The sequence below is a fragment of the Chinchilla lanigera genome, unplaced genomic scaffold, assembly GCF_000276665.1.
Source record: "Chinchilla lanigera isolate Chin_1 unplaced genomic scaffold, ChiLan1.0 scaffold00084, whole genome shotgun sequence".
Classification (NCBI taxonomy): Eukaryota; Metazoa; Chordata; class Mammalia; order Rodentia; family Chinchillidae; genus Chinchilla; species Chinchilla lanigera.
This window is the reverse complement of record NW_004955485.1, coordinates 5,580,719-5,603,765: the sequence shown is the minus strand read 5'-3', so window position 1 is coordinate 5,603,765 and position 23,047 is coordinate 5,580,719. Positions and strand designations below refer to the sequence as shown.

Genomic DNA, 23,047 nt, shown 5'->3' with positions numbered 1-23,047 from the left:
ACTCCAGGTCTCCTGGGCTAAACTGATTAATCTCAGCAATCCATTATTCAGGTAGTCAATACGTATTGACCCTTTGTTCTGTACTGGCCTCTGAGGGAGGGACATCCCCGACCCTGGCTGAGGGTCGGTAACAGGCAGGCGTCAGTGGGCTTACTCATCCTCGGGCATGGTGCTCCTCAGATTATGAGCTTGTGAAGTCAAACAAGGGAAGCAAATATGAACTGCAGGGCTAGGCCAGCCATAGGACCAACTTTCCCCTTGGAGGAGAGGAAGACACAAGGAAGGAGTAACAGATCCCAAGGAAGCCCAAAGGCCAGCAAGGTGAGCAACGTTAACCTTGGAGCTCCTGAGATAACCTGTCATACCTTGTCCCACCTCCTATATACCCTGGGGCAACAGTTGAGTCCCCAGCATCCCCAAGGCCCCACCTGTGGCTTTTCTAGGTGCAGCCCACACAGCGCTTTTCACCAGCTGGGACTCAGTGCCCACAATGCCCCATCCACGGCTCCACAGTTCTGGGATCTTGGGAGTGGCTCCAACCCCACAGCTCTGCTGGGCATTGCTCTAGTGAACTCTGCTGTTGCTCCACACCTGCAGTCGTTCTCTGCCTGGCCCTGGGGCTCTTCGGGGCAGCATCTGAAGTCCAGGTGGAAGTGGCCACGCCTGCACATCCCCTGTGTTCTGTGCGCTTGCATTGCTCGCGCCGTGTGCCTGCTGTCAAGGTTGGCTCCCGTGCCTTCCAAACCAGTGGCCTGAGCCACACCGGCATCACAGCACGGAGTGCTGACCAGCGTTTGGGAAGCAGAGACTTAGGGCAGTGCCAGCTGGCCAGCCCTGAGGTCTCACACCCTCCCTGGACACCATTCTGTCTCTAGGTATGTGACGGCAGTCGTAGCAGCAAAGATCTCTTGAATGCTTCGCAGTCATTCCTTCACTGTCTGAATAGGACTGTCTGACTTCTTCTCTTCATACTGATCTCACAAAATGTTTCCTTGCCCACATCCGTGATGTCCTCTCCGAAATGCTCCTTTTTATTCCTGCAATGGCCAGGCTTTTAAGTTCTGCTTTCTTTTTATTATAAACTTCCTGTGACTTGTTTTTCTCATCTCAGTTTTTGCTAAGCAGTCAACGGAAGCCATGCCACATCCTCAGCACTTTGTTTAGATGTTTCTTCCGCTAAATATTCTAGTGCGTGAAAAGATCTGCTCTCTAGGAAGCATTAGGACACTGAAGTTCAGCCACATCCTTTGCCACTTTACAACAAGGGCTCCCAATACCTTGCTCTTTGCTTCTGCCTGAGATCTAATTTGCACTGTTTTCACAGTCCGTATTTCCACCAGCATTCTGATCACGGCCACTTAGGTAATGAGCAGATCTAAGCCCTCTCCGTGGATCCCCTCTCCTGAACCTTCACCTGAATCACCTTTATTACTCTGTTCATGGCAGTACAGGCTTTTGCTCTCATTCGTTCCAAACCTACTCCAGCCTTTGGCCTTTGTACATTAACAGTACCACAGTTTCAAAGCCATGTATTTTGGTATTTTTCACCAAATATTAAACACCTCACCTCTCAGAATCGATGTCTATCTCAGACTATTTCTACTGCTATAACAGCATACTTTAGACTGAGTACTTTATAAACAACAAGTTTATTTCACAGTTCACAGGAGACTGAGAAGTCCAAGATGAAAGCACAGTCAGGCTCAATGTCTGGGAGGGCCCTGTCTTTAGGGACACAGGATAAAAGGCTTATGTTATCCCTGTAGGCATCTAAGGCACTCATCCCTCTGTGAGAGAGGAGCCCGCAAGGCCTCATTACTTTGAAAGGGACTCACCTTTTAATGTGATTGCACTGAAAATTAGATTTCAACGTAAATTTTGGAGAGGACACAAACATTCAACCTACAGAACCGGTGTTATCTAGGAATTAAGGAGGCTATAGCATTGTAGTAAGACATGGAGAATAGTTACTGGAGTATACAGACTATGTATGCCCCGTGAGTAATTGTCAGCCAGGTGTGGTGGCTCACACCTGTAATCCCAGCCCCGGAGCCTGAGGCAGGAGGGGTGCAAATTCAAGGCCAGCTTGGGGTACACAGCAACACCCTGTCTCAAAAATAATAATAAGTTTTTTAAAAAAAATAGTTCAGGGGTTGATGGGTAGGAGAAATGACAATGAACTGGTGGCATTAGAAATCCCTTCCATGAACTCAGGGGACTCACTAAGGGTTAAAACCCCAGCTGGATCGCAGCAGGTGCAGAGGGGCACGGGACAAAGAAAGGGTGGCAGGAGCCATGGAGATGTCTTTGAGAAGCTCGGTTAGCACTTGGAGAGCCTCTGGTCTTGCTGTCCTTCATGTGGCCACTTCATAGTTAAGACCCTTCCTCAGCACATCTGAGGCATAATCACTGTATTCACTTCTGAATCACGAACTTCCATGGGTTATGTGAGAGAGAGTATGTGTTTGCACAGAGCAGGAATAGCCATGTCTGGCAGAGTCCCAAGGCAGGCTGGCGGGCAGGTCACTCTAGCCAACACACCACCCCGCTGTCCTTTAGCCCTTAGTGACTCAGGAACCTGAGTGGGCCCCACCGGTTCTGGTGAACAGCCTGTGTCCACAGTCATATTCCTTTGGGATGTAGCTGCAGCTGTTTGGAGAAAATTTCTACCTGTTCAGCATTCAGGGTGACCCGTGTCTTCTAGAACATTGGTCTGCTTCCCAAAGTGCATGTCTGGTCTCGGGGTGTTCTGTGTAGAGAGCTGGATTTTAACCATATGACAGGTGACCAGAGGACATATTCTGGGGCATCAAAAATTGGTGGGAATAGGTTCTTCCTCGGAGGTGATAAAAGCACCTTTGAACAAATCAGAGGATGACTGGGCAACATTGTGAATACACTAAGGGTTGTTGAATTGTACATTATTTAATGGTGAGGTTTAGTTATGTGAATTTCACCTCCATATTTTTAAAGCTTTATCATCATTGCAAATACAGATTTCAGAGAAATAGTTCCATTTGTGGAGGAGGCAGGGATCATGACCGTGATGAACACAGACATTGCTGCTGAAGGCCTAGTTCTATGGTGTTCAAAGCGGTGTCTCCAGATCAGCAGCAATGTCACCCAGAAATTTAGAAGAGAAAATGAAACTCTAACCTAGTTCTGTTGAACCAGATCTGGGAGCCAGCAGTCCAAGTGTCAATAAAGTGGTTCTGATTTACATTAAATTTTAAAACTGTTAATTTAGTTCTTCGATTGACAGGTGTATTTACATGTGTTCATTTTATATTTAAAAATAAAACCAAATCAAACAAATAAATAAATAAATAGGATCATGCAATGACTAAGGGTGGTCCAAAGATTATGTTTTCATCTAAGGCTAAAACTTGTGGCTTATTTTAAAAAGGAAAAAAAAAAAAAGGTTCCTTAGCAACCATTGATCTTAACACACCAAAGTCCATCTCTAAGACAGCACAGGGCAATATCGATTCATGGCAGGGTCTTACCAAGATAGAAATAATCAGCGTTATGATACAAGAATGGCTGCAATTAGAAGATAGAGACCTAGGATGCTGCTGAACATCAAGGAGAACACGAGGCTTTTCTCTTCCAAGCTTCCCAGTCTAAGCCCACGCACCACAATTTGTCTGAAGCTCTGCTTTGTGCTGATTCTGGCGCCTGTGGCACCTGGCAGCTTGGGACACCTGCTCTGTGGGCTTCCAATCTGTGCAGAAGCAAGGGGCAACACGCATGGGAGAGGCTCGCTCTTGGGGTGAGGAGCGAAGGGTGGTTTCTAGTAGAGATGTGGCACCCACTCTGCTCCCAGCTGTTGCTGTGGACAGAGCCAGTGCAGGGCTGAGTGGGCAGCCTGGCCAGTCGCCAGCATGGGCATGGACCTCCGTGAGGCTGGTTCATGGGCCTGAGTAAAGGCCTCGTCAGCGTGGCAGCTTGGGGCCACTGTTGTCCCCCTATATTCTCTGAACAGACCATGTCATCTTCTCCTGTGAACACTAATTTCCCTTGAGTTAGGATAACTGGGCTGAGAGCAGCCATCTGCAGAGCTGTGCCACTTCAGCAAGGGCTCTGCAGCAGGGCCAGGCTGGGGAACTGCTTCTTGGAGGAGTTTCCAAGCCATATAACGCATACTCCACTGTTTGCTGAGATGGGGTTTGTCCCTGTCACACCACCCCGATCACCCCCAGCCAGAAGACAGCAGAGCTGTGACTCAAACCCAGGACTTGTGAATTTCAACTCTGGAGACTTCTCTCTAGTGTTTGATTGCTTCAAGCAACCTGTACATGGAAAGAATTGATAAATATCTGCTCAATACATAGCTTCATAAATATGAAGAGAAAAATGTACTCAGATGGGAAGGGAAGTTAAATTTCCCAATAATGAGACTTTTGAGCAATAGCAATTATTTAGATGCAGAAAAAATACCTTGGAGAATTGTGTCATGATTTCCATGGATTAATAAACTGTTAAAAAACAAACAGATCAGAGGTGCAGTCCATGTCTGGGGCCTCCCTGTGGGCTGTTTGAAACATCTATTAGGTGTGCATATGGGCAGAGAAGCGACCAAATGCAGTCAGTTCCTGCTCACACAGAGAGTGGCAGCTGGTGGAAAGGGTGTCACACCTTCCCCTTAATTGTGTCAACGCCCTGGATTCGAAGCAACTCGGGGCTTTGTGGGGTTGGCGCCTCAAAGCCAGCAAAGGAGCATTCTCTGAAAGGTAACGACAGACCTGTTGTGCTTGTCGGTAGAGAGCTTGTACTTCACAACCTGTCCACCATCTGTGGTCCCATCTAACTTCTTTGTGTTTCCCCCCACGATCCAGGTCACAACAGGTGGAAGAGCCAGCTACTACGTGTCCTATCGGAGAGAGGCCTTTGCTCAGATAAAGCTGCCCAAGTACTCCTTGCCGAAGGTACTGCTTGGCTTGAACCACTTGCTCTCCTGAGTCCTGCCTGACAAAGCGAGCCCTGGGTTGTCTGCCTCGATGTGTGGTGGGAGGCCTGAATAGAGCTGGGAGACTGCTGATGTTCGGTCTGACCTACATCCCAGGGGCTTGGCTACCACTCTTGTTGCTCAGCCTGGGTTCTGTGTTCCCCTTCCAGCAGGCCTGGAAGATAACTGGAAGTTTAAGTTCCTTTAACTGGAAGTTAAAGCTCAAATATCTCGCGTGGCCTTGGGCCCTTTCCCAGAGGTGGTAGTGAGCAGGGCATTGGCTTCAAAATCTTCTGAGGCCCCTCCCTTTGCAAAGGTTTTACTAGTTTAATTTTCATTTTCATTAGCACATGCTTGCAGTACATGATGATTAGCTTCACTGAGGGGATCTGGGATGCAAACATAGCACACCTTAATCTATTTTCATCCCCTTCCCCTCCCTGCTTCACTGGTACCTAATAGAAGACCAAGTTCAGGCAGGAGCACAGATGCTCCTTTTATGAGTGTACATAAAAGCACACAGAGAAGTCTTGTGGTTTTCTTGCTTCTCTCTACATTTTAAGGGTAAATATGAGCACACTGTTTATATTTCTACTCCTTTCTACTACTGTAACTAGTTAAAGTGGGGTAATTTACTGGAATATTTATATCATACGGTGGCATTCTAACTGTGCTGTTGGAACATTATAAAACTTACTGTGTGGACTCCATTCCTATGAACATCGGCTGTGGGGAGACAGATCTTATGACCTCAGTGTGAACAGGACGGGATATAACTGTGTCACTTAAGGAGGCTACAGAAGCAATGACTCTGGGTGGGACACACATCAAGTGTAAGGTGGCAAAGATGCGGGCCTCTGAGCAGATGGTAAGAAACATATGCTGTGAGAGGTTAAATGTATGTAGAGGTGAGATAATCGGGGAGTAAGAAAGTGGGTAGTTTTCTATCCCTTGGTATTTTCATTCTTTCAGCCTTTCGTGTGCGTATGCATTCATTCACTGGTTTGTGTGTTCATATAGTCTTTTATACATCCATTCATCTATTCTTTCTTCCATTTAAGGATGTACTGTATGACAGACACTGAACTAAATTCTGTGGAAGAAGAAGTGCATAAGATACAATTGATCACTGCCTTCCTGAAGCTTGTAGTCTGGTGGAGAAGACAGATGCTAAACAAACTACTACAGATATAGGGAATGTTAAGGACCACCTTGGCATAATGGAAAAAATTACTGGAATGTAGATAGTGAGGATTCCTTCCTAAAGAAAATGATATTAAACTGATATAAAAAGGATAAGGAGTTAGCTCTGCAAGCAAGGCTTGGAAGGAAGCTGATCAGAGATGTGCTGGTTCCTTGGTATCAGGAGGGGGGTGCAGTCAAGAACCCTGCGAATGCCAGAATCTAGGGATGCTCAAGTCCTTTATATAATGTGGTGTAGTATTTCCATATAATCTACACATATTCTTTAGTATAGATCACCTCTGGGTTACTTACAACACCTACTGTAATACAAACACTTATAATACTTGTAACACTTACAACATTGTAATACTTACAATGCTTCTAACACCTACTGTGCTATTCCCCTACTATGGGAATAGGTGTGGTACTGTATTGGTTAGGGAATAATGACAAGAAGAAGGTCAAGTTGAGCACATTTAGTACGGATACAGGCCTGTCTACACTTTGGATCCACAGTTGAATACATCCATTGGAACCTACAGATACTTAGTCCAACCATACCTGTGCAGTCTCTATTTTCAGAGATTGTGGTTCATTTAACAAACTAAAGAGCCGTCTTAAGAGACTGGGTTGCTGAGAGTGGTAGAGCAGCTGATGATGTGGGCAGGACTCACGTTAAGAAGCCACGGGGACTTTGAGAACCAGTTTCTCATTTGCTGTCCCTTCTCTAAGATTGCCTTTCATGGAACCACTGCATAAAATCATGGTTGTAGATTGTGCCCATCAGATATTCTCAGCTGAACCAGGAAAGATGTATCCCTGCCTGGAGAAAATTAGAAAGGCAAAATCCAGAGTCATACTTTTCCTAAAAGAGAATGCCCCTTCAGTGACCTAAGCTCTCCATACATTGGCCTAAGAAAGGAGTTTCAGAAATTTTCCAAAGCATCTCCCAAGGTAGGGTTCATTTTGCTTCTGTATGTGGGCATATTTTATGTATTTTTAACCTTCTCAGGAAAACTAACATTTCCTTTCCCTGGGCAGTGTGGCTGTGCGTGAGGACAGATGAGTTGTGGAATTGATTATCACCCCGGAGCTCTCCACTAATGATTAGCAACCCAATAGCAGCACAGTGTGAGGGAGGATCATCCCACCCAGGCGGCCCCATTAGAGAACTTCATCCAGAGCAGCATCTCATTGATAGAAGGGCTGCTGTGCAAACAGCTGGCTAGTTATTGATCCCCTTTACTAGCTGGTGTTGGCCTAGATATTCATAGTCAAGACTGAGGAGGTGGAGATGGGGGTGGAAGAAGATTGGTTCTGTCCATTGTTTAAAAATGGAAATGGCATTTAGGCAAGTTGCTACTGGTCCGTGCATCAGTGTGGCTGCTTTTAGGCATCTGGCTTAAGAACAAAGTGTGGAAAGCTCCCTGTCCAGCTTCCCTCCCCACTCAGCTCCGGACCTCTCTGTTCAGAGTATGCACTGCACGATGTGGAGTACTTCCTGGAGCGAAATGAGTGTCACCAATAGGAGCAGCATTAGTAGGAGCAGCAGCTTTGTGCTGAACCCTCTGTAACTCTACACCCAGGCACTGGGGTGACACTTCTGTTCCTGGGTATGAAAAGTATGGTCCTGGGGAGGGAGTGGCATCAGATGACAAGGACCGATGGGAGTCCTGAAAAAGCACTTGAGTTTCAGAGCAGATAACCTAAGCTTTCATTCCAGCTCTGCCACTTACTTATCCATGAGCCAGATCTGTGAAATGAGGATTAGAACACCGTGTGACGAAGTCTTGAGCATTCAATGAATACTGAAGTGCTTACTAACGTGTTTAACAAACCTAAGGAATGGGTGTGACCCCCGGGGAAGTAACCCTGATGCTATTAGCCTGCCTGGCACCGAGCTCAGTGTCCACGATGGAATCACATCTCAGCAGACTTTGGACTCAATACTGCCTGACTGTCACTTTACCACCCTGAGTATGATGTACGCTCTTCGGTCTCCCCGTGTCTGGGTTTATTCTTCACTTGCTACTCTGCTAACCATAATAGTTGGGGAAAATTGCTTTTTGTTTGGTGTTTGCTGCAGGGGATTCAGGTTGCTAGTATGCTGAGCTTTGTCTGAGCCCAGTGCTGCCGGAGCACAGCTGAGGTTAGGGGAGTAACTCCCACCCTGTGACCCACACGTCTGCCTGGTTTACCTGTAACAAGACCAGATTCTCACTCCTGATCTCATCAGTGATTAGCTGAGCTGTCCTCCTACTGGCCAATCTAGATTGAATGCCCGATAATTTGATTTGACCAAAATTAAGTTTGGATTTCTCTTACCCTCAGCCTCTGAACCTTGAGCTCATGCTTGAGCTTTTGCAAGCCCTGGAAGCTTGGTCAAACGGTGAAAGGAGCACAGCTTCCCTTAACAGCCCTTGAGAAAGTCGCTTGATCCCAGATAAACTGAAGTCCTCTTCCGTTCTTCTGTCACACTGCCTGTACCCCACTCCCACTCCCAGTTGTTTCCAGCTTTATTGTACTTCTTTTCAATAAAAGCCACTCTTTCCCACCTTCTCTCTGATCTGCTTACAGATATTATCAGCAGGGTATTGTCCTTGCAGTAGTCTTTTCTTACCTAAGTCTGAGTAGATTGTTGTTATTTGACAGTAGAATATAATTTATCCTATTTTGAATGACAAAAGAGAGGAGAGAGGAAGATGTCTTAGGCAATTTATGACAATAATGGTGACCTGGGATTCTTACATTTCTACAAACACTGGTTTATCTTTCTATGCTGTGTCATAACCTCACTTTTGGAAAAGCCATCTGTAATTTTAACCTCTTTGCTTACTTCCTGTTCACGCTTCAACACAGTGGTCGTCATCCTCTGCCCACCTACCCACATGTCCTCTGGCTCACAAAATATCCTCTAGCCTTGTTACCAGGGGCCACCTACATGCCAAACCTAATGGACATTTCTGCACTTCATTCATCTCTCTGGAGCATGTGACACAGAAGGAGAAAAAGATCCATACTCGATGCTCTTCTCTTTGGCAGCATTTTATTCTCATTTCCTTTTCTGGATGTCCTCCCTCTGGCCACACTTTAAATGCTGGTGTTCCTAAATTTTTCTTGCATTTACATATTCCCTGGTGACCTCATCCCTATTTTTCATACAGGTGAATGCTACATCCAAATCCACAGCCTGCATCTCTCCATGGTACTCCCCACATATTCAACTGCCTGTTTGAAGGAAATTGAAATCTTTCCAAAAAATTCCTTGCAACCAGCCCACAACGGGCCCCTAGTCTCTACCCTATGTGCCATGCACCTCATCTGTCTCTCCTCTTAAGGTCCAGGTTCCATTATTTATTCTGTAAACTTCTGTTTTATGTCTACTATGGGCCAGATACTCCTTAAATATTAGAGAAAAAATGATAAGTAAGAGAGACGGTCTTCTGTCCTCTAGAATCTTAGTCTAATGAGAGAAGGAGACATGATATAAACAATTGCACAAGTGATGACTTAACCGTGACTGTAATGACCAGTGTAAGAAAAAGCAGAAAGTTGTATAAGTCAAATATCTGAAGCATTGTAGATATGTCTTCTGCACATCCCCCGGTACAATTTACCCTTTCACATCTCATCAGTCCATTTCACAGGGATCTCATAAAGAACCTACTGCCTTAGCTCAGCCCCTCAGGCACAATTACCAGATTAAGGCAGTGATCCTGTAAGCTTCCCTCGTTTGCATCTAGCATCGCCCCCACTCAAACCCACTCTCCACACGATGCCATGATGAATAGGATCACCTGAGGAACTTGATCCTCTCCAACCAAACCTCTGCATTGAGCAACTCTGAGCATGCCTTTCTGCTGCTTAACACATGGGGTGAGCTTTGTACTGTTTTGGGAGAAAAGGCTAGGTGTTCACCCCCTCCCCCGACCCCCTTGTGATTAAGCCAACAATCTCTCATCCTCACTTCCTGCAGAGGAAAACTGCTTTTGAGCTGTACTGTGCTCCATGCATTTATATCCTTGTAAGTTGCATCTTTTCTCTTTGTACCACTGCATTTCACTTACCACATTTAGTGCCTCTAGTGTAGTACTCGGTCCAATCTGAGAAAGACCACCAGGGGATGTGATCACTCCACTGTTAGGCATCTTTTCTGGAAGCAGCATTACCTTGTTTCCCATCTCTCCGATGTGGCATTTGGCACATAGAAAAAACTTACTAACAGAGGTGATTATATAACGAATTAAGCTATTGTAGGCCCAAATTGTAAGAAAATATTTCAAGAACATGGAAACATTTTTCACCATCGTTCATCTAGGAAGTCACAGGTTTGAGTTTTTACAAAACAACTAAGAGTCTCTTGAATTATTGTTGGCAGGGGAGGGGGAATGTTATTTATCATTACTTTCCACATAAAAGCACTTACATGATTTATTTTACATGCTTCAAGTACAAAGTTTTATAAGATCTCAGTCAGAATGTTCTCACTGTGTTTCCCCTCCTTCAGTTTCACCCTTTACCACCAGATTTATCTCTGCATGTTCTTAGGACCAGGGAAGGAAGAGACATTTGCCTTAGAGATAGTTTGAGGTAGCCAGAGTCAAGAAATATCTTCACTACTGCTTCAAACCTTGTTGGGCCAACTTTATTTAATATGCACTTGTTTGTTCTTGAAGGCTAAATATTCTAGCTATTATTGGCTGACCTCTACTTAATCATAAGGTCTATTTAGAAAGGGGCCACAAAGTTCAGAGATTTTCAAAGAGTGATTCCCCAAGGTTTAGCTATAACTAGAATCATTTGGAGGGCTTATTCAGGTGGTAGAATCTAAGACTCCACACCAGACATACGGGATCATTATCTCAAGCCAGGGGACCCACAGGGAGTGTGCATGCTTTTGAGATGTCTGGTTCAACTTGGGCCTGGTGGTGCATGTCTGTTATCCCAGTTACTGAGAGAGCTAACGTGTGAGCGTTTCTTGAGCCCAAGTTTCCACACTCAGCCTAGGGCACATAGTGGGAGCCTGTCTCCTAAAAAGGAAAGGAAAAAAAGAAGAGAAGAAAAATCTTGAGTTACATGCAGAGATCTCCAAGTTATTTTTTTTTTATGTAGTGATGTATTCTTCATTGACATGTTGTTGAAAAATGTAGATTCTGGATTAAGATAGTGTTGGGTTTAAATTTTAATAATGTCAAGAGTTAGCTAAGTAACTTTGTATACTCTCTCTTTTTGTTTGTTTTTCTTTTGGTAGCGGGAATCGAACTCAGGACCTTGCACTTGCCAGGCAGGTGCTGTGCTGCTGAGCTATATCCCCAGCCCAAGCTAAGTGATTTTGGCAAGCTAAGGAATTTTCAAGCAGACATCCCAGAATCTTAGGTACCAGACAGCAGTCTCTTATCCTAGAACCTGGATACCTCTTCCACAGGTGACATGGCCCAGGATAGTATTTGCCAAATGTGCACTCACAGCAAACCTGGATGCCTGTTATTTTGACCATGGCCTGGTGCTTTAAGTTGTTGATTTCCATTTCTTTTACATTAGCTTAGTCTCAAATAACTTAGCTCATTCATTTTTATGACCAAAACATCTGGGGAAAGCCAGGCATTTCCATTGCATTTTTAACAGGGTAAGTGAATTTAATCTGTATTTCCTGTGGCTGCTCTTTCCCCTCCTACTGAGTTCTTGGGCATTCATTCCACACCAGTGCAACACGATTTCCCCACGTGGTTCTTAAGGGGAAGCCTTCTCTCTATTTTTAAGCAGCTCAGCTGGAAACTGTAATTCTACAAGATGTGTAAGCACGGATGAGCAGACGAGGTCTTAGTCAAGGTGACCTGGAGAGCTCAAGTCCAGAGGCTTTCTGACAACGGATCTTCCACAAAACATCTGGAGTTTCTTTTTCCTATTTCTTCCATCTTCCAGTTGCCCAAATTAAACAGAAGTGTTCCTTTATGAATCATTTCGGTGGAGCTCTCCGTGGTGCTGACACCAAAGGCATTCTTGCCCCTTTTTACTTGGAATGATTTCTAGAAAATATGGGTCAAATAAACAAAGTCTGAACTCAGCCTGATTATTAACTTACTGTCAGCCACAATTTCTTGGGGTTCTATCACGATGCATTCCACCACAGGGACAAAAGTGATTCTCCTTCTGATATCACCTGTTGGTATATGGAATTACATATTTAAAATACAGCAATTTTATACCAGTGTGTTCTCCTGATGGTATGAATTCCCAAGGTAAGAGCTTGAATTTGGATCATCTTTGTACAATGCCTAAATATGTGTGCAGATTGGCTTTAGTAAATATTTTTGAGTTGTGAATCATGAGATATTATCTTAGAAATCACCCAGACCAAAATTATAAAATGACTTCAGGTACTAGGCAGGTAATGTGAGTATGTAAGCGGTAGATCATAAGAGTATTGGACATGTAGGGCTGAGACCCGATGGTGCTGATTTTGCCTAAAAGACCAGGGATTCAGGTGTTCAACATAGAATATGATCAAACTAAAGTCATATGATCGTTGTTGACTCTACTGGTCATCTGCCTGATTGAGAGTCTGTATTTCCAAATTGTGAGAAACTAATCACTGTGTTAGAGTCACATCCCAGAGGATCAGAACCTCGTCCTGCCATTTAGAAGCTATGTAATAAGAAGCACACTGGTAAATTTCTGGGTGCCCTAGTTTGTTCTTCAGTAAAACAAAGATAATCATGCTATCTTCATCACAGAATTATTTTCATTTCCATTTGAAAAAGGACATCAGGATGACTTAAAAAGTACCCAAATATAAAACATCAACCTTTTCACTTTGAAGGAAAGAAAATTGAGATTTGGGGAGACTAGCAATTAAACAGTCATACAGCTGGCATACCAGTGTTTCCTTTTTTAGTGTTTTAAACACTGAATTCCAGATTGGGTGTCCTGGAATTTACCCAGGTTGAGTGTCTTCTGTATCAGTGATTTTCAAATATGATTTAAATGTACAAGCAGCAGATTCTTCCTCATCATTTACTTCTAAAACACTGCAGAGAACTCCAGTGTGTACAACTGATTCACATGGTACTGCTGTGGTTGAAGCAGGGCAGGAGACTTAGGGCCTGACCCATTGGTTGTGCCTGATGCTGAAGGCTGTAAAGAAAAATGCATGAACCACTGCAGTATAAAATTTAGAAACAGAAGTTAAGATCAGAGGACAAGATACGGCCTGTCTTCTCTGTGTGTGTGAGCTTCCTCTAATAAGACCTGTTAGCACTAACACTAATTTTCAGATATAAAAATAAGAAGTGAAAGTGCATGAATCCCTTGAAGCCAAGGAAAATGCTACCCACCCCAAACCCCTGACACTCCTCTTCCTGTCAAGGAAGGAGCGGAAATCATGAAGTCCATAATTTGCAGCCTTGGTCTGACATTCAATAGTTTATCATTGCCCGTAACTCAAGCTTTTTCTCCACCATTTCATAAGTCATAGTAATGAGTCGGGATCCCAGTGGGCAGGGAGATATGGTGATCTGCTGTCTTACAGGCTGTCCATCTCCTCACAGGACATGCACATCATCAGCACAGATGAGAACCAAGTGTTCGCGGCCGTCCAAGAGTGGAACCAGAACGACACCTACAACCTCTACATCTCAGACACACGAGGGATCTACTTCACGCTGGCCATGGAGAACATTAAGAGCAGCCGAGGTCAAATGGGAAACGTCATCATTGAGCTGTATGAGGTATGTAACCAAATGATCCTTCCCCTGGACTGACCTCTCTTTTTCGTGAGTTTTAGTGGTGTAAGCACAGAGAGTGGAGTCCTGATTTAGATACCACGGGTACCACTTAGCAGTTGTGATTTAAGCAAAGGATCAGGACTTCTCTGTACCTTGATTTCAGAAGAATGGAGTAAAACACTTACGTAGGGAGATTACTGTGAAGTGAGAGATGGTCAAGCTAAAGCATCTAGTGTAGTGGCTGCCTCAATATAGCTGATGTTTTTGTATGTATGAACATTAATTCAAGCCAGAATTGATGGCTCAGGGCCTTATACTGCTTTCAAAACTCTATACTCCTTATGGACCTGAGGTGCTGGAATAATAATATGTTTAACGTATGTGTAAGCTATTTGGAAAATCAAGTTTATGGACACATTTTATAGGAAAAAAAGGCAACGATTACTGGCAGAATGCCAGCAGATTCCACCAAATGCCAGATATGGAGTGTGAAGAAATGCCTTGATGTGAGTGTGCCACTTACACTGATGTGGTTTTCTCTGCTTTTGGATTTGTTTGTGCAAGTTAAAGAATCATTGCTCTAATGAAGCCAAATGGTTTTATACAGGAACTAGATTTTTAAAAACTAGTTTCTAGTGACCTACAGATGTGGTGTTTTTAATACCTCCAATGACAGTGTGTAACACTTGACAATCCTAAGCACAGGGAAGGGACTGATAACAGATTGATGCAAGTGAACAAAGTGTGTCTTACTCTCAAGCATTAACCTGGGGTTCATAATCAAACCCATGCTGGTTGTGATGCGTGAGATCATTCAAGGAAGGACAAGTTGTCTGTGAGCAGTGGCCTCAGGTGGCCCGGGTGAGTGGTTCCCTTGTGGATTTTCCTGTCTCCAGAGTGGGAGATGTGTAGGGGCCAGTGTTGAGGGTTTCTGCTTTACAGTGGCCTCCTCAGCAATGCTTGTCAAAAGTCCAGCATCTCTGTGCTGCTAGCTCAGTTGACTACTCAGTTACTGAGAGTGGTAGAGACAGTTAAGATCACAGCTGTTCTCCTAGGTAGAGGAATGGGAACACAGAGCCATGATGGGAATGGAAATGCCTTTCAAAACAAAATGAATGTCACCAGGTAGAAAAACAAACTCCATAGAAATACCCAGATTTCATACAACATAACTGACAAGGGCTAAAGTGATTCTCCGTAACAACAAAGTTCCAGTTCAGGAAATGTCCCAGATTTCTCCCCAGAGTGTGAAGACTGGTATCGATGACCAAGGGGAACAAAGAGCTTTGTGCTGGGGTGCAGGAGTGCACCATTGTTATTGGCAGTAAATTACACCATGGGGTAGATTAGGATGAATATTCCCAAGACTGAGGTCATTTCAAGTTTCTGTTTGCCTGAGTGAAGTTACAGAGGTAACCTATTTATTCATGGCCCTGTGGTCGGACCCAAGTAGAAGATCATAACTGCTTGTACACATGACCCTACAGTCAAGAAATCAAGAAACCTCTGCCTCTATAAGCTTTTTGATTGATGCAGTGGGAAGATTTGCTCCTGTTCTGTTCTTTCTCCTAAAAAGAGTGCCTGAAATTCCTTGGTCATTTAGAACCTTGAGACACTGTGATCTGAAGTGGAGCATGAATCAGTATGAAAAAATGTGCTCAGATACATAGTTTTTTCTTCTTGCTGAAGTTGGTCTTAAATTTTCAGTCTTGGGGGAAAAATGCATGTTGCTATTGCATTTATAGAGAAGCAACATGTACTAAGCCAGGTAACTCCTTTAAAGCATCTCTGTGAGCCTGCTCACCATTAAGTTTTACTAGAGATGACTGAGCTGGACTTTGTGTTCAAGCCCGCGAGGAACTCAGTAGAAGTACATGATTTCCTTATCCTTAGAGATCTCATAGCCCAAGTTGTTGGCTTTGCAGGGGTCCATAAACAAAGCTAAATTTTACCTGCCCAAAGCTGCAACTAATTGAAACAGAGAGAAGAAATCAGACAAATGGACATCAAATACAGCTTTATCATTTAAAAAATGTTATAGAGGGAAGTAGGATTACTAATCTTGTGGCTCAGAATTGGAATCATCCATTTAATGCAGGCAGAAATGGCAAAGCAGATGTTCTCTTAGAGAAATTTTTTCCTGTTACAACACAGCATTAAAGTGCAAAATATATGATTTAGTCAGAAGGACCTAAAACAGGAGAGACTTGGGCCAGGGATATAGCTCAGTGACACAGTGCCTGCCTGGCAAGCACAAGGTCCTGAGTTCAATTCCTGGTAAAAAAAAAAAAAAAAAAAGAGAGAGAGAGAGAAAGAGAGACTGGGATAAGCTGCATATGTCTTTTTTTTTGCTCAAAGTTTCTGATCTTAGTGCTCTTTTTTAAAATATGGCACAAGAAATGAAGAAGCAAGAGGCATCTGAAATGTTAAGAATGGCATGAACCGAGAACTGGACAGATGGTGTAGATTTTTGATGCAGTGCACTGGTCAAGCTAATTGAATAGAATAGGTGGTCAGCAGGGATAAGAAAGAGGGCTGGATACATAGCTGGATTTCAGATTCTAGAAGGCATTTAATGACAAATGAATAAATTTGAACCTGACACCATCTAGACCGTGAACATACTGAAGATTTGTGGTGAGTAGCTCTACTTTGCACCTGGAGATACATTCTGTGGTTTGGAAATAAAGCTCATTTTAATTGGTCTCTGGGGGTCATTAGAATTTAACCTTCTTCACTGGAGATCTTGTACAAGCTGAGATTGTGCACCATATGGCCAGTTAGCAAAAGACTACAATTTTTCTGGGTTCCAAGTGCCCTTGAGTAACGCAGCTGGGAAAATCAGTACGTTTTCACATTGAGTTTAGCTAAATTAACACACTTTCACACAGCGTATTTTGTTTGGTGAAAGAGAACTGGTGGGTGAAACTTCCCATCTACTGAACAGGACATAAATGGTCCTATTCTGCTTACAGACTAGGGCCTGACTTCTCCTAGAGATGCAGTTCTACCATGTTTTGAGGTTGGAGGAGAGATTAATTCCAGCTGGAGGAACTTAGAGAAATGCACAGCTGGGTTGACTTAGATGATAAACTGCTGGGGATGGGGAGAAAAGAACCAGTGTCAGGTCAGCAGAGCCCATATTCAAGGGATGTTGGGTGGCTGTGTGAAAGACCATGGCTGAAGATAGAAAAGATGCCGGTGAAGAGCTTAGGTGAAGAGTTCAGTGCTTCTTCTGTGGGTTATTATTTCTCTTTTATTTTCTCATATTTAGATACTCAGCAAATAATATTTGTGTGTATGATAGAGTCCCCTCTCATGGACAATTTGTAATGCCATAGGAAATTATAACATTTCCTCTGTCTGAAAGGTCAGTGAAATCTGTAATGGTCAGGTGCCAGGCACCTGGCAGTTGGAATGACGTTGGCCTCCTAAAGACACTGGTATGTATCACTCCATCCTCCTCATGGACATCCCAAGTCTATTCTTGACAGTGGGGAAGAGACAAGGAAAGCCAGAACTTATTTGGGAATTTATCTTACCGAAGAGAGTCCTTGGAGAATGAAGTAAATCATTCCACTGAAGTCTCCCAAATCTGATGAGGTTGAAACAGTTTCCGTCTACACTGTTGGAGCAGTTTCTGGCCATAGAGATATTCTCTTCCTTGTTCATTCTCTAATCCTCACTTAGAAATATAATACTGTCATGGTTGTAATTACATAATTAATGGAGAAAATAACCCTTGAGAGCGGAATAATAGTTGATCCCTTCTTCAAGGTGTCAGAAACTGTATTAGTTGCTTTTTCATTGCTGAGATAAAATGCCCAACACCCAAAGTTAAAGGAGGAAAGGTTATTTAGCTCACAGTTTGTTGAGGTTTCCAGTCATGTTGGCTGGCTCCAAGACATGATGGCACAGGGCAGGGGGCATCACAGAAGATGAACAGCTCATGGCAGGCAGAAGGCAGCAAAACAGTAAAGCAGCAAAGCAGCAAGAAGCAAGAAGCAAGAAGCAAGAAGCAAGCAACAAGTGACTCTAACAGTCCTCTTTCTGTCCAGGCTCAGGCCATTAGGGTGGGTGGCACTCTCACCCAGGGTGAGCCTTCCCATTATCTACTCCTAGAACTGCCCTGAGCCAATCAGTGGACTGATTTAGTAATCCCACACCCTTGATCCCAGCGTCACACACTCTAGATCCTGCCACCTCTGAAAAACCCCATCTATGAGTGTATGAGGTTTTTGGGGACATTGAGACACAAGCCATAACAGAAGCTTACTCCTTCAGGACAGGGCTGATGCTGACACTAAAAGTTGTACACTGTGTGTGCTCGCCCATATTCCTACCACACTTTTTTCATATGGGAGGCTATTGTTATTTTTCCACATCCTTAACAATAAACTACATTGCTCTTCAGTCTCTCTCCACTAATGAATCACAGCACAGATATTTACAACACCAATGGTTATGCTATGGTGACATGCTCTGGGCTGCTGGTTTGATGAATTTTCATGAATGCTTTCCTAGATATTAAGTATTCACCTTATAACTCCTTATACTAACAACAGTTTCACAACAATGTGCTTCTCCAGCACTGTCAAATAGTGATTATATAACATTAATTTTTATATATATATATGCTTTAAAATTTTTATTATCCTTACTCAAAAAAGTAAAAAATAAAAATAATGGAATGTAGCAATATATTTTACTCCGAAGTGTCTAAAAGTTTATTTTAGTATGCACTCAGTATGAAAAATTAGGCCAGGGATATAGCTCAGTGGCACAGCACCTGCCTGGCAAGCACAAAGTCAGTGGTCATGAAATTAATTATGTAATTAAAACCATGATAATATTACATTTCTAATAATTCCCAGTACCAAAAAAATATGCATAATTATCAGTGAGAAATTTCATATTTTTTCATAGTAACTTTACAAAATTCTGACTATATTTTACATTTCCAGTGTATCTCAATCGTATGCTAAGTTTTCACCTGAAATCCTTGGTAAAAGGTTACGTTTTATAAAATTTGCAGTAGGAAAAGGAGATTCACATACCTAAGTTTTTCTGAGCATATTTAAAAGTTTGGCAGGAAGCAAATTGAGTATGTGTTCTTAAGTTTGAATTTATACTAGCTAAAATTAAATAAAATGAAAAATCAATCTCATGTTTTCACTAGCCATATTTCAAGTAGGCATATGTGCCCAGTGGTTACCATACTGGATTCCATAGACTTAAATAACTTATGTACTTTTTCTTATTTACCTTTCATGACATCTTTTAGTGTAGATGTTGTCTACTATTTTGTGTATGAAATTACAGGGATGTAGAGGCTGCAATGGCTTTGTTCACATTACAGAGTTTGAATTTTGGTGCTACATTTGAAAAAATCCATGTCCGGTTGGCTAAAAATTCAGGCTTTTCCTATTATACTTTTTTTCACATTTTAAAAAATTTATTTTCACTATCACATTAATTTTATTAAAGTGTGTTATGTATGTGTACCAACTTTCTATAAGAAATGGAATCACTCTGTACCATAAACATGTACTGTTAAAAACAAAAATTAAAGAAGGAAAAAACTTTGCCAAATGCTGGGTGTTCATGTGATATTTTCATACATGCGTATAATTTGATGATATTCCTCCATCTTATAACTTTCCTTCAACCCTCTCCCTTTACCCCTATTCCCTTCCTTTTTTCCCCTTTTTTATTTTATTTTATGAAAATATAAAACAATTTTTCATACCAAATAGTGAAAGAAACTATAGTTATTATATGGAGTATCATTTTCTCCTAAGTAGTTACTCAGGAGAAGACATAAACCAGAAAGACAGTTACAAAAAAGAAACAAACACCTAATAACACAAACTTGCTTGTCTACAAGCTAAGATAAGCTATCCGTATAAACAAAATTATTAGCATATATATTGAAATATTCTTAAAACAAAATATGTAATTTGAGGAAGTATTTGAACTTGTCTGTACTTCTTATTTATCATATGTATATGTATAGTTTCTTATAGAGGAGAACCCATGCAATATGTAGTACTCCATTGTGCATAAATACCAACTCTTCCTTTTATTTTTGTTTTTATTTTTATTTTTTTTTGTTGTTTTCTGGCACCAGGAACTGAACTCAGCACCTTGCGCTTGCCAGGCAGGAGCTGTGCCACTGAGCTAAGTCCCCAGCCCCTTAGTTTTTCTTATCAGTTCATCTGTGGGTGGACTCAGTCTCCCTTCTCATTTCTTGTCATCTGTTTTAGATTCCACATATTAGGGAAAAGTGAGACACTTGTCCTTATGAATCTGGCTTATTTTGCTTAACATATCAATTGCCTGTTCCATCCATTTTCTTTTTTAAATTTTTGGTATGTTTTTTATTTGCACATGTTTGCAGTACATAAGTTCACATTCTTTGTGTGGAGCGGGTGCCTGTGCATCACACAGCTTAATTCCTCTGTGCATCCCCTACCTCTGCCCTCCTCCTTCCTTCCTCCATCTCTTCACCCCTTTGCATCTGAGAAAGGTCTCTCTACTTCCCATTATCTTTCTTTTGTTTGGCTCTTCACTTATATTTTGGGTTTCTTATATAAGAGAAACCATGTGACATTTAAACTTGTGCAACTTATTCATTGCACTTAGGATTAGGGTCTTTAGGTACATCCATGACTCAAGTTTATCTTTCTTTATGGCAGAATAGTACTCCAGGGTGTGTAAATACCACATTTTCATTATCCATTATCTGTTGATGGACGGATAGGCTGCTTCCAAGAGTTTTATGAATGGTGCTGCTAGAAACATGGGTATGCATGTTTTCTTGCAAATGAAATGATTTCATTCTTCTTAATGACTAATAATGCTCCTTTTCATGTATGTACCATATTTTCTTTATTCATTCATTTGTTAATAGGAAGCTAGACTGGTTCCATATCTTAGCTATAGTGAACTGTGTCACAATAAACATGGCTATGCAGGTCTTTAAATAGCTTAGCCATATACCAAGGAGGGCTATAGCTTAGTCATATGGCCATTCTATTTTAAGTTTTTTAAGAACTTCCATAATGACTTCTATAGTGGCTCTACTAATTTACATTCCCACCAGAAGTTTAGTACTAGGGTTCTTTTCTCTGTATCCTCACCAACATCTATTGATTGTGGTGTACTTGATGATAGCCATTCTGATTGGGATGAAATGGAGTCTCAGGGTAGTTTTGGTTTGTGTTTCTCTAATGGCTAAAGCCATTGGACCATTTTTTCATACAGTTGTTTGCCATTTGCACTTCTTTGAGAAGTGTCTGTCCAAGTCATTTGCACATTAATTAATTGGGCTATTTCATTCATGGATGTTAATGGTTTTTTGTTCTAGTTCATTATATATTCTAACTATTAATCCTCTCTCAGAAGACTAGCTGACAGATATTTTTCCATTCTGTGGGATGTGTCTCCACCTTGCCTTATTCCCTTTGCTGTGCAGAAACATTTTAGGTTGATGTATTCCCATTTGTTCATTCTTGAAATTACTGCTTGTGGTGTTAGAGTTCTATTTGGGAAGGGGCTGGGAATTTAGCTCTGCGGCACAGCGCCTGCCTGGCAAGCACAAGGTCATGAGTTTGATTCCCAGTTTCGGAAAAACAAACCAACAAAAAAAAGAGTTCTATTTGGGAAGACTTGGCCTACATCTGTGTTATCTGCTGGCAGTAACAAAGTTCCAGGTGTTAGAGCTAGCTTTGTCATTTTGAGTTGATTTTTTGCAGGGTAGGAGGGATCTAGTTTGTCTTCCACATATCCATATTCAGTTTTCCCCAGTACTGTTAGTTAAAAAGGCTGTATTTCCACCAATGTGTATGTTTTGCTCCTTTGTCAAGAGTGAACTGGTAGTGGTTCTGTAGCTTTGTTTCTGTATCTTCAGTTTTCTTCTATTGGTGCATGTCTACTTCTGTGCAAGTATCATGCTGATTTTATTCCTATGACATGTGAGCTAGGATTTTCCAGAGGAACAGAATCCACATAAAATTTGTGTATAATTATGCCTAGGGATTTGTTAGATAGGCTTACAAGGTGCTAGGTGGCAAAGTCCCCATGGCTGTCTGCATGATCCACCATGGCCATCTGTGTGCTGGAAAGCCAGATGATCCAGGAGCTGTTTAGTCAAAGAAGATGGAAGCCTTTGAACAGGAGAGATCAAGGGGGCAGCAGCAGTTCATATCGAAGGTGTGGAAGCTCACTGTCAAGTCACTGGTGTGAGTCTGCAGTAGGAGGCTGAGGAAACTGGAGACTGATGTCCCAAGGTGATGATGAAATCTGGAGCTCTTCCAAAACAGGAATACTTCTGTTTCATTTCAGCTTTTAACCCTTCCAGGCTAAATGCCTATTGGTTGGTGTCTCAGGTGTCTGGGATAAGTCTTCTGCCCTCAGTTTGCTGGCCAACATATCAATGAAGATGAACCAAACTCTGCCCCATTAGCCTGCATGGAATTTCATAATCCATGCAAGTTGACATCATGGGTAACACTCATGTATGGCTTTGTAGTATAATTTCAAATCAGGTACTGTGATACCTTCAGCCTTGCTCTTTTTGCTTGGAATTGCTTTGAGCATTCTGGGTCTTTTGCATTTCAACATTAATTTTGGAATGCTTTTATTCTAGTTCCTTGGAGAATACCATTGGAATTTTGACAGAGACTGTGCTGAATCTGTAAAGTCCTTTCGGCATTATAGCCACTTAAAAATATTAATTCCATGAACATGGAAGTTCTTTACATCTTCTAGTGTGTTCTTCAACTTCTTTCTGTGGAATACTGTAATTGTTTTCACAATTTATTCTCTTGAATGTTATTTTAATACTATTTTAGCTTGATTTATGATTTCTTGCATGTTCACTTCAAATTTTTAAAATTAAGTTTTTTGGTACATTTTAGATATACATACTGTTCATGTTCATCATGGGAAATTTGTACCTGTAAATGCAATACTTTATTCCTCTTTTTTTTTTTTTTACCCAATCCCCTCTCCTCCCTTCAACCACTCTTTTACTCCCTGTTTACAAAGCTTTATTTCCATTTTATTCTTTTTTTTTTCCTTTTCCCTTCCCCTTCCTTAGTTCTTCATTCCTTTTGAACAATTTCTTCCCATTTCACAATATCTATTATACATTTTGGTTTACATTTTCAGTTTCTCATACCAGAGA

General features: G+C 42.1%; 1 protein-coding gene across 1 annotated transcript in view; it reads left to right on the top strand.

Moving 5' to 3' along the window:
• The window catches only part of Sorcs3 (sortilin-related VPS10 domain containing receptor 3), a gene marked incomplete at its 5' end in the record, with an annotated part of 574,832 nt that overhangs the window by 445,147 nt on the left and 106,638 nt on the right, over positions 1-23,047 (top strand). The window contains 2 exons of the mRNA XM_005403919.1: positions 4,839-4,928; positions 13,681-13,860. Coding sequence (XP_005403976.1) covers positions 4,839-4,928; positions 13,681-13,860 — 270 coding nt within the window. The remainder of the gene's footprint in view (positions 1-4,838; positions 4,929-13,680; positions 13,861-23,047) is intronic.